Below are 12,342 nucleotides of genomic sequence, written 5' to 3'. Positions count from 1 at the left end.
CCGATGTCGGCGGAGTTGAGGCAGGTCTTGCTGCAGGCCAGCCGCTCCGCGTCGCACACCCGCTTCACCAGGGGCTGCACCGCCTTCTGCAGCCCGAACCAGCTGGGCACGTCCAGGGAATAGAAGCCGTTAGTCCTGCACACTGCCTGCGGGGCAACACAAGGGCGAAAGCAAAGGGAATTCAGTCTGCCTGTCCTGGCCGGGGTATGTAACTACGCTGTAAATACAGGCTCCTGCAAAGAGCAACGCTGGAAGCTGGAGTAGCCTCTCCTCCAGTCGCCATCTGCTTCCCTGGGAAATGGTGTCAATGTAACATCACAGATAACTTGTGTAACGAGACAGGTTTTCCTGCCTCTTTTTTTTTTTTTAAAAAAAAGCAGGGGGATGGAGCTGATATTATAATACTGAAAGAAATGTAATAAGTAACTATGCCACCTGTCAAACTTTTTTAGATGAGTTATCTTGTTCACAGAAAAGGCATCTATATAGCAGAGCTGCTGTTTGTGTCACGCAGTGGGCATTGTGGGACCCTGTGTGTTTGCTAGGTGACAACTTCAGCTCCCATCGTTTAGGGCAACTAGGGAAGTTTCGCATGCTGCCAAACACTGATGCCTTGAACTGAAATCTGGGACTGAAATTTGATTATCCTTGTCTCATACCTTTCTAAGCAAAAAAAAAAAAACCCAGGTGATTTTGGTGAGAATGTAAAAGGCCCATAAAGATTCCCCATTTTGCTGACTACTTGTAGGGAGCAGATCTGCAGGCATCCTCTGTAAGAAGAGTGGGAGTTGGGTGAGCCGGGGTAGGAAGTAAGGGGGGCACAGAAGAGGACATGGGAGAAATCAAGGGTGGGGACACACAAGTGGTGGGGACAGACTAGATGAAAGTGTCCTTGATTTTAGCACCTTCTAAATGCTAATGCCTTGGATCTTGGGGTAAGAATATTTTGTGAAGCCTGGCTTTATCTATCAACTTTGTGTGTACGTCTGAGTGTTTTGAAATACCAAGGCACTGTTTTCTTGGTGGCTGGTCTTGACTTGCATAAAGCCTGACAGCTCCAAGAGAGTTACAGTTCCCACCAGTCTGGGCTCCTCACCATGTTCTGCTCTCATTTGCTTTTACTACCTTGCTGCTATTTTCACATTACAGTGCAGCAGGATCAAGTCATTGTTCCCTCTTTGCCCACTCTACACCCACCTCTGCTATGGCCCTGCCAGGTTTGCAGAGACTCACTGCAGCTTTGCCCTTTTAAAAACATTAAACACAAATGAGACCACAATCCAATTAAACACTGACTGGAGACAGTACTGCTCTCTAGAGCAGGTCTGAAACTTGTGGGAGATTATTTCATGGCAGAGCAACACAGCTCAATGGAAATCTGTTTTCTGAAAATACCAGATACTTGACCCTGTTTCCTGACCCCAGCCTGGTCTGGCACTTGGTAGATACCTCCTGCCATAATTGGATACCAGCTGCCCTGAAGTTGAGCAGGCAACTACTGTTAGTGCTGAATACAAATTGTTTAGGGCTCACATTCTCTTTTCTTGCAGCGCATGGCAGGGATTTACTCTTTTTCCAAGACCTACTATGAAGTCCATACCAACAGAAACAAGTAACAGAAAAAGAACCTGCACCAGGTTACAAGAGGAAACAATGTCCGAGTAGCTGAAAATAGGTGAACAACTAGGTGAACTCCCTGTGCTGGGAGTGTCCCAGTATGGAACCTGTTTGTAAATGCAACATTGACATTAGGTTGCCAGGGCTCCTCAACCTTTGCCAGGTGGGAGATGCACAGCAGAAGACTCACAGAAAGCTCAGGCTGCAACTGTGCTTTGTCATGCTACTGTATATTTGGAAAATCTCTTGTCTCAGTACAACTGCAGGTTTGTGCCAGCGTTTAGTCAGTAAAAAGCCATTTACTCCATGATGCACCTCAAAGCAGAACTTTACTGACTTCATCCTTTTTCTGACCTCAGCATTGCTGCCTGGCTCTTGGTACACGAGACCACAAAAGAGTATAACCAGGACAAGAAATAATGGCAAGAAAGAAAGGGAAATGCCCTGAATGAAAGAGCTTGGAAGATGTAGTCAGAGCTGAACTCCAGTCTGGAGCCTAGCCCAGCGAGTACCTTGTCCACAAAGTCCAGTTCGAGAACATTCTGTTTCTCACTTTCAGCAGCTGCTTCAATTGTGACAAAGAAAATGTTGATCCCTGATTCCCTGGCCAGCCTGGAGGCCTCTTCTACTCGGTCCGTTGGCCACCCATCCACCATCACTACAGCCACATTGGGCGCTCCGCCTCGGTTGCCATTAGCATCCAAAAAGAAGTTTTTGTTAACAAATGAAAGTGCCTTCCCTGGAATCAAAGAGGAGATGAGGATGCATTACAGGTCTGGAAGCACTCTGCCTGATAATATCTCAGAAACACAGGAATTTCTGTCTGAACATCAGGAAAAACTTCTTTACTGTGAGGGTGTTGGAACACTGGAACAGGCTGCCCAGAGATGTCGTGGAGTCTCCTTCTCTGGAGACTTTCAAAACCCGCCTGAAGGTGTTCCCGTGCAACCTGCCTTAGGTGAACCTGCTTTGGCAGGGGGAGTGGACTAGATGATCTCCAGAGGTCCCTTCCAACCCCTGCCTTTCTGTGATTCTGTGAAATGATAGGCAGGGGGACAATTAAAGTGTTGGAGCCCTGCTAGGGGAAGAGGTTTCTGTGACTGTGTGAGCAGGAGGGGAGGTTGGTGTTGTCAGTGCCTGTGCCTCCTGTGCTGAACCCCATCTACCCCCTCCACGTGCCCCAGAGGAGCTGGGGGTGACAAATTGGGTTAGCAAGGATCCCCAACATGCTGGTGGGACCTGCCTACAAGTAGAAGTAAATCCTGTCTACTTGTGATGGACTTGCAGAGCCCTGAACCAACACAGGCAGGTCACGGTGGGAGTGGTACCCCTTGCCAGCTCTGCCCTAGTGCTGAGCACTGTCTGGTCACAGCCTCTGTACCCAGTGAGGAGTACAGCTCGCTACAGCCCAGACTCTGGAGCTCTCCCTGAGCTGAGGACAAGCAAGCAGCCCCATTACCTACCAACGTTGGAAAGTCCACCTTTCTGTGGGATTTTCTCAATGGCGTTTCTTAAGTCCTTGGAGTTGGTGTAAGTTTTTAAGTTAAATTCTGTGGAAGGGTCATCACTAAAATAAGAAATGAGAGCATTTGTTACTTTTTTGCCTCACATACAACGATACAAAGCTGCAGGATCTCTATGCGGTACCCGGTTCCTGAACGCGAGCTGGAGTGAGACCTTCAGCACGTCAGCCACAGAGCTACAGCTGCCAGAGTGTGCAGTCGTGCCCCGTGGCGACGGGAGCAGCTGCACAAGAAGCTCTTACCCATACTGAACAACACCCATCAGAGGACCAGCGCTGCCGATGCCAAGGGCTTGAGCTATGCTACTGAGGAACTGCTTCTGGAGCTGAAAGCGGCGTTTGCCAATGCTCCAGCTGCCATCCATCAAGAAGGACAAATCAACCTTGCAATCTGAGGAGAGACACAGAAACATGGAAAATATTTTTAGTCCTTTCTAATAGATGTGTTTCTTGTGAAGTGACTGCATCCAGCGATTTGTCCTGCTGTGCAAGCTCTACAGAAAAGCCTTTGACAAGGACAAGCCACAGCAGGGGCTCAAGTCTGTCCTGCTCTTAGGTAAACACAATCCTTGGCATTATTATCTCCCACAGAACACCCAAGCCTGGCTGGGTGATGAAAGAGTAAGAAGCTGTCTCCAGGGGTCAGTCTGGGAGCGTTGCATTTGGGGGCTAGGCAGGAGGGGTCAGCCATGCAACCATGTCCTTCACCCTCAGAGCCACAGACTGGGCTCAGCCCACTTTATTCACAGCCCAGAGGTAAGAAGAGTTTGTAAAGCCAGAAGTGACCCTTGGATTTTGTGATCTGACCACCTGCAGAGCACAGACTACAGGGATTTCCATGGTTATGCTTTTCTGGGCTTAACTGGTGTACTGGATTTAACAGGAACTTCGCTAACTTCCCAGACTGTGTTAGTGCTGCTCGGAAGGGAGGGAAGGCCCACTCAGTCCCCTATATGTGCAATGCCTGGTATCTGCCTTGGGGTAAAGGACACCTTGGGGTCTCTTCAAGGACCTGCTGATGGCAATCCTGGCAGCTCTGCATTTCTGAATAAGAACCATTGCCAGCTTCATTTTGGGCTGGAGCTAACATCAGGGATGATGATTTCACTTGATGTGTTCAGACCGAGCAGGGGCTCTTTTTGCCTGTACCAGTAGGTTTGTACCAGTGTGAGCAGCAGCGTCAGTGCTGTTGTGTGTTGCCTCTCTGGGCTGAAAGCAGTATTCTGGAAAAGCTGTGCCTGCACTCAAACAGATTCTTCCTTCTCATTACACAGATGAAGCTCATCTTTGTGCTTCTGCAAATGCTGTCTTCATCACTACTGACCTGTTTTTACGGCTCTGCAGGCTAGTGGTAAAACATCCATCGGCTGGACTGCAACCAGGAGCAGGATCAAAATTTGGCTTAACTAGAGTGCTAATTAATATTTTCCCCCTCCGGCCTCCAGGTCACCCCCATCTCTTGATTTCCCTCCGATGATGCCTCCTACCAATCAGACTGTCCAAAATAGTCTGTTTTAATCATTAGGTAGCCCAAAGGCTACAAAGCGCCAATTGTTCTTACTGGCTTATGCAACGGCCTCCCATCTCATTACCTTCAATCCTTTCTCCTGTAGCTGTCTGTTTTTCTAGTTTTAATAATGCTGAATTACAGAAGCGTGACTGAGAACCGTGTTCGTTCACAGCAGATCGTGAGGCAAGGCCAGGAACCCACAGCAAATAATACCTCAATTAACAGCCAAGATTTCCCGAATTCCCTGTCCTTCAAAGGGAGACACACCATGTGGTCTATACATCTAAAGTGAGGAGTCTGTTAGCCAGCAGGGTCCGGGCATGCAAAGATTTACATACACTTATATACAAACTTATTTTCTGGGGAAGATTCGGGCATCAGGAGTATTTTGGTGCTGGGACGTTAGTGGGACCCTGCAAGAGCACAGGCTAAAGGTGCTCTGTTGGGAGCTGAGTGCTTCCCGATTTGTAGGGAAGCAAGATCTGAATTATAGCTTTTATGGTCCTAGAGGTATCAGGGGGACAAGAGTTTTGATTCTGGTGTGCCTGATTCAGGTCAACTGCTGGAAACACAGCTCTGCTTGCCCGTGTCTCTGCTAACGCTGAACTCCGCTTTCCTGCAGTGCAGTTGGGTTTGTAGGGCAGATCATTCCCCTTTTCTTCTTCTTTCCTTTATTTCTGTATCAGTTTTAGGTGTATTTGACACTATGATTGGGGGGAAAAATACTTTTAGGTATCAGGAGGGGCACCTGGGAATATATAGACACTTGGTAGTTAGTGTATAGGAGTCCTTGAAATGTCAGTTCTGCGAGAGATGAGTCGGCATTCAGCTGCTGGGGGATGGGCAAGAGAGGACCCAGGCGTCAGTGGGAGGGTGAAGCCCCCTCTCCAGGGCAGCTTCCCATGGGGAGGTGGCAGATGACCCCATCTCTCCACTCACAGCTTGCATTTTTTTTCTCCTGCTCTGGGCCCCATGTAAAGATGAGTTAATGGGCAAATCTGCCTTTAATTATAAAGGACTGTGGAAGGTTTCCCTTCCAGAGCAGGGGACCTTACAACTTCACCCCCAGACTGAGAGACCCTCAATACTACTTCTGCATCCTCTTTCTCCTTGCTGTGGCAGGCACTGGGTCCCTTTCTCAGGTGGTTTCCTTCCCTCCCACCCATTGCTGTGTGAACAGTGCCTGTTCTGGTCAGCAGAGCTCATTCAATCTAACCCTGGCCGCAACACATTGGTTTGCTGTCCTCCACCATCAAAGTCCCTGAGAGAAGCTCTGCACCCCAGGAATGTGGAGCTGATACTGCCCAGGAAGAGGAAGCGGTGAGGAGCCACCATCTCCCTGCTCAGGTAAGCTGAATCTGGGCTATTTCCTTCCCTGCAGAAGCAAAAAAGCAATTACATGTATGAGAGGGGTTGGTGGAGAGCACTTGCGCCTCCTCTGCAAGGGAAAAATATATTCTTCATGCTTCTTAGGCTTTCTCAAACACTTACCTTCTGCTATTTAATTTGAATGCATTCTAGCAATGTGTAATTAATCAAATAGTATTGCTTAATTATGAAATTAATTCTGAAGTACGTACTTGGGTTCCCCTGGGAGATGGACTCCAGTGGCTTTGGATTGAATTCTTCCTTTGAACTGAAGCCTAAAGAGAGGAAGAAAAGGCTCCATCAGAGTGTGCTTGGTGGCTGCCCTTGATCTGGAAGGAAGCAGGTAGTGGGGTGGTTGCAGAGTCACCTGTGGCCTGAAAGGATTGATTGACATGGGAGGGAAACAAGGGTGGGGAGTGCATCCTCAGGGATTACCTCCTACCACCTGCATTGTGTCTAGGATAAAATAAGAACACAGGCATTTCTAGAACTGCCACCAAAATCTTTCCAAGCACCAACTTTGACTCCCCTTTATAAGCCATTCCCCTCACTATAAAGGCTTGAGAGCAGCATGCACAAGTAGAGGGTTCCTCAGGTGCAGAGGCTGGTGGCCATGGTGCGGAGTGGTGACCTCCCAGCATTTTGCCCCTGAGAGAACCTGTGCTGCCAGGACTGCATGTTGCTGTGCTTCACCTCTGCTTTGCAATGAGCTGCACAAGGTCTGAAGCAGACAAGCGATAGACCTGGCATGTTGCTTTTCTCCCTGGAGAAGAAGGTACAGACAGCAACTCACCCCATCATGCTGCAGCTGGGAAACAAAGCAAGCTGCAGCTCCTCAGGTGCTCCCAGAGGACAGGGTTATTTTGGAAAGCACAAAAGAAGCAGGGTAAATGGCAGTAGAGAGCTACAGTCAAGTCATGGGTAGCAGTCTTGCGGGTCACTAGTAGATTTTTGAGGCCACAGCTGAGGTTTTTGAATGGCCTTGAGAACATGAGTTTATGTCCTTGTGAGATGCACTCACTCAGGGCATCATCAGGCTGTTGTCAGAAGGCTTGAAAATGCCAAACTTCACTCATGACTTGAATGTCTGGTGAGAGTCTCCTACAGTACAGCATCTCCTTCTGTGGAAGGACAAAGAGCTGTTTCTTTTCACTACAGCATGACAAGATTAAAGGGATTTAGCTGGGATAATCTTCAGAAGAGACAGCAATGATCAGACAAACCTCAAACTTGAATGCTCACCAAGAAAGCAGGTCAAAAGAACAGCAGAATGGCTTATTATTTTTGTAAACTGCATATTAATTTCTATTAAAAAAAAAAGGAGGGGGGGTAGGAAGATTTCCTTAAATCTTATTAAGTCAGTCTAGGAAAGACTGCAGACTTCAGAGAGACAGTAAAAATTAACTTTATAAAGTTTGAGCTTAATATATGAAAAAGATGAAAAATCACTGGGTGCCACAGAGTTTGTTTTTCCACAGCAGCATGAGAGCATCAGTGATTGTAAAGAGAGCAGGCAGCAAAGGGACATCAGCAAAAGCCACCACCTAAATATGACAGGAGGTGTAAGAGCTCTGGGCCCATGCAGTGCCTCAGCTGGTTGATGAAGGTAATACAGAAAACAGCCAAGAAAATGGGGAGGCAATACCAGCTCCAGTGCCCTCCATCACCACCTGTATCTCCATTCCAGTTACGTTTCATGATCCATCCCTCACAAGGGGTTCAAATACAACGAGGTCAAGTCATCCCACTTGCATGCTGAAAGCTGTGCATAGTTTTGGGTCAGGGGCCAAGTTTGCATGAAGTCTGAGTATGCAGTACCTCATGTAACGCTGACCTGATGCCCAGTCTCCAGCCAGGAGGGTATAGAACACTGCAGCTTCCTTATGGGACAGAAAGATTCCTTCGGCTTCTCAGTTTTAAATTCAGCTACCAGGGAAGAAAGTTTCTATTGCTGGGTCTAAACAGACCTGCTAACTGCAGCACTGTGATTTCCCTCCGCTTTGCTGGCCCCCAGGCATCTGCTGTTCCCTGTTGCTAGAGACAAGACACTTTGTCTAACTGGAGCACTGGGCTTGGCCTTGTGCAGGAGCCCACGTGGTCCCACATGAATGAAACAGGTAAAGAGCACAAAGGTTAGCCCTACTTTGGTTATGGAAAGAGCTAGTGATTTCCTTGTGTGTCTCGTTTGAGAATTTCCCTGGGTGTGACCAGTTGGGTTAGGACAGCCCTAGGGCTGGTGTCACTTTTTGTCACTGCACATGCAGTGCCTGCAACCTCTGCTCTGCTGGGGCAGAACAGCCTGAGGCTGGCTGTTTGACTGAGGAGAAGTGACATTTTTGGGACAGAGGTGACACAAAATAGCTCTGTCCAGTGACCTCTGCTGCAGCAAACGTTTCTGACCTTTCTCAGGCCTGAAAGCTGTACTGCAAGGGATTAAATCTGCCTTTGGCCTGAGGTGTGCGCCCATGGCTGCTCCCTGGGTAAGTGCAAAGGAGGGTGGTCCAGCAGCCAGGGAAAGTAAATCAAAGGAGCAGGAGATGCAGGAGAGCACTTTGAAGGAAATGGCCATGGATCCCCATTTCTTGCAGGCTGAGACTGGGCTGTGCACTCATGTCTGGTGACCCTGCCACTCTGCCAGCATCCATGGCCACCCAGACCCAGGAGAGGAAAAGCTCGTCAGTGTGATTTGGCCGTGACCCCTCTGCCCTTCCTTTGCCTGGGTGAAAATGCCTGCAGGCACAGTCCAATGGACACTTTTTCAGGAGGTGCCAAAGAGCTCCACTGCCCAAAGGCTGACCCCTCCTTTCACCAGGCACCCTCCCACCTGCTCCTGCCATGCCACCGGCCCCTGTGCCTGGCTGGTGTCAGTGGTACACAAAGAGAAGCGGGGAAGAGCAGAGTTAAACTGGCAGAAAAGAAAGTGGTTAATGATAGGCTGGACCAGCTCCTTGACAAAGCTTACCCTCCGGCCACACAGATGCCTAGGCAGAGGGTGGCTGGGAGGCAAAACAGGTGGTTTTGCTGGCAGTGCTGGCTTATGGTGGGTTTATCTGATGCAGAAGTCACAGGCACCATGAGAGAGAGAGAGACAAAGGAAGCAATGACTTGAACCTGTATGTAGCCTCTCTTTGTCAACCACACAGATGAGAATGATTGTGTTTCTTTTCTTATAAAACCTGAAATAGTCGTCAGGTTGCCTTCCTGCCTGTGTATGTTCCAGTACAGGCTTTAAATACACGGGCATATAAAAGTTCCTCAGCAACAGAGCAAAGTCACCCTCCATCCTGCAGCCTGCACACCCCTCCCCTCTCCTGTGCCAGCTTGGTATCCCATATGTGCAGTTCCCCCCGCTCGCCTTATTTGCAGAACAAAGTAGGTGGATTTAACACTGTAGTGAAATTAGATATTAACATGTGCCGTCCATTTTAGCAGCTAAATTGTGTAGGTAAGCTAATTCATAGTTATCTGCCTCATGCACTTATCTGCATCTAATAAAACTGGATTCCTTACCCAGACATAGAGCTGACGTTAGCTTTCTTGGTATGGAAAACCCAAGTGTAGGCGATGCAGCACTTTTCATTTTTATTTGCCAGTGCAATTACCAGTTCTTGAAGGTTGTGGGTCAGATGGATGATTTGTACTTAGTTTAACAATAAGGTCACCCACCAAATAATCTTCCCCAACTAATTGGGGAGGTGGTCAGCCTCTATGGGCCTCCCTGTTCTGCCAGTCCAATTTAATGTTGTTATGGCCATGGGAATTTCAAGTTGTTGCATGGGCAGTCTACTCCATGCTAATTAAAGTTCCCTTCACTGATTGTCACAGCTGTCCATGCTGATTAAACTTCCCATTCATTTAAGTAAGGCAGCAGTGGCTACATCTATGCCAGAAACCATTTGTTTGAAGTGACAATCTGAATTCATCAGACTTTATCACACTAGTCTGCGCAGGCACTTTAGTTGCTGAGAAACTATTAATATGACATCCCTTCCCCCATGCCCAGCCTCTTATTGCATTTAATGCCAGCTGTCATTTTATGCCTCAAAAGACCCCTCTGCACCCCTGGCCCTAGTGCTGTAGCTTTTTCTCAATAAGCACACTGATGGCTTAAGCTAGAGAGGAGAGAAGTGCTTCCTCTCTCTGGCTCAGGCTGTCACTGATGGAGAAGGGAGGTGTGTTCACGTTTGGGATGATGCAAATTTTGACTCAATGGCCACCGCTGCTGGCACTGGATTTGCAAGCTGATGCACATGGGTTGTGCTGCTCGCCACAGCCAGTGAGAGCATTAGGCGTGCCTCAGCTGTGAAGCAAGCAGAGTGTTCAAGGGAATGGTTTTTACAAGGACCACCAACACAGCCCTCTCCAGTAACGAGACCAGTTTTTAAAGCTAAAATGTCAGAAAATTTCAAAGACGCTTGTTATTCTTCACACTTGGCTTAAATTCTTATTCTCTTATTGAATGTCTTTCCTACGTACAGTGAAATCAGAATAATCTGTCATCTTCTTCACTGATTGTAGCTCTAGACTGTGATCCCAAATGTGGCATTCCCAAAATACCTTCTCATGTACGAACGGATTTCAGTAGCTAGAATTCCTTTCCTGCAGTGTAGCTGCCAACTCTTTCCAGAACTCATCTGCTCTGCTCCTGCTTTAGGCAGGAACTTGAGACTCATGCAAGCACAGAATAATTTAACTACTAAGATGAAAATGGCATATGTAGTTTATAATTTTAAATACAGTCATTATTCCTCAAAATGAGACTATCAGCAGCGTCATGGGCCTGATGAGTAGATTTAGTTTTTGCCGTATGTGATGGAAACCAGTTATTCCCAGACTAGCTACTAGATGCTTTAAATATTTACCTGTGTCAAAAAGGCTCAATCCAGGTTTCCACGAGTCTGTTTCCATTGCTTTCACACATGAAAGAGAAGAAAAATGATTACTGAAAATAATGAAAGTACTAGAGATTACAAAATTCTGGCTTAATTTAGAAAGGTCAGTTCATACAGTGAATTCCCATTAACAACTAGGAGCTAAGGAAATGAGTGAAGCTTTATGCGCAAGCTTCAAGCTATATTTAGGAGCCTCGTATATGACTGCCTCCAGAGCACTAATCATTTTTATTATTTCAAGTTCACCTCTTTAGATTAGTTTTGGTCTTGTTCCTCTAAATTGTATTGGTACTGAGGCAAGTAGACTGACTTCAGTATACTCTTGCTTGACCAAGATTGTTTTGTATTGAAAATCTGCAAGTAGCTCTCATCTATACACTTCTTTATCTCCTCAGCCCATCCAAACACAAAGAAGTTGACTCAACTTTGCAGTCTATCTAGTGTGGAGAACTTCATCAAAATTTCTGCTTTCATAAATAAACCCCAAACTGTCTTTGATTTTGGAATCTGCCGAAGAGCTTTCCCCAAAAGTAATGTTTTGCTTTGTCACAGCCAGATGAAAGTCCTTGCAGCTGAGTAGGGCAGGGCCCAGTACCAAGGACCACAGGTGAGATCCTTAATCCCTCACAGTCCATCTCAAGGTTTGTTTAGGGTGCTTTACAAAGACATGTATCTCAGGTCCATTGACTCTATACTGCCTCCCATGCCCAAGTTTCCCTATTCAAACTGGCAGCTGGTGTGCTCTTGATTGGACTCTGTGGATGAACAACAGTGTAGGTTTGGAAAAAGTAACTGGCTTGCCAGTGCCCTCCAACCTAGTGATAGCACTGACCTTGTCCTAAGGTTGCCATTCCAGTAAGGAGCTTTCAGCTTCCTTTTGGGAGAGACCTGTTGTGTGAGATGGACGGCTGAATAAGAGATGTGGTCTCTCTTAGGGCAGGAGTAACATCATATTTCATTGCTAAGGTAATTTTTCCAGACCCCTTTTCCTCCTTATGCCTAACACTGCCTAGGCATCCTATGAAGAATCTAAAAATTGAGGAAAGCGTAGAGTTGAGAAGTGCGTTGTGATACACACAGAAGTTTTGCTGTGATTTTGCTTAGGAGAAGGAGGGTGAAGGAAGGGGGAGGAAATAAGAGGAAAGGCAGGAGGACTGATCCTAGTTTATTATCCACCTGAGTAGGGCCATTTGCCAGAATTTTGTACATCCCTCAGCAGAGTCATAAGGAAACAGCAGAGACTGGAACTAGGGGTACTGGTGGCAGAGCAGGAGGATGCAATCCACAGAGAAGAGCTGGTGCTCATTTGTTACCAGTGGCCAACGTTCCTCCTGAATGCTGTCGCAGAACAACAGATTTCAGTGAAAACAGTCTGTAAATAGATAATCCCAAAAGGAACGCTTCAGCCTCCTAGGATGGGAGAAATGACCAGG

At 47.2% G+C, this 12,342-nt stretch overlaps 1 protein-coding gene across 1 annotated transcript in view; it reads right to left on the bottom strand.

Moving 5' to 3' along the window:
- Nucleotides 1-12,342, bottom strand: part of VIT (vitrin) — a 38,126-nt gene that overhangs the window by 1,221 nt on the left and 24,563 nt on the right. Inside the window, exons 12-17 of the mRNA XM_008935732.1 lie at nucleotides 10,880-10,927; nucleotides 6,230-6,292; nucleotides 3,383-3,530; nucleotides 3,081-3,184; nucleotides 2,130-2,356; nucleotides 1-146 (exon numbers count right to left, since the gene is read on the bottom strand). Coding sequence (XP_008933980.1) covers nucleotides 1-146; nucleotides 2,130-2,356; nucleotides 3,081-3,184; nucleotides 3,383-3,530; nucleotides 6,230-6,292; nucleotides 10,880-10,927 — 736 coding nt within the window. The remainder of the gene's footprint in view (nucleotides 147-2,129; nucleotides 2,357-3,080; nucleotides 3,185-3,382; nucleotides 3,531-6,229; nucleotides 6,293-10,879; nucleotides 10,928-12,342) is intronic.

This window comes from Merops nubicus, unplaced genomic scaffold, assembly GCF_000691845.1.
Source record: "Merops nubicus isolate BGI_N331 unplaced genomic scaffold, ASM69184v1 scaffold12362, whole genome shotgun sequence".
In the NCBI taxonomy this organism is placed as follows: Eukaryota; Metazoa; Chordata; class Aves; order Coraciiformes; family Meropidae; genus Merops; species Merops nubicus.
Note: the sequence above shows the minus strand (reverse complement) of the source record. Positions and strands in the feature narration are given on the sequence as shown.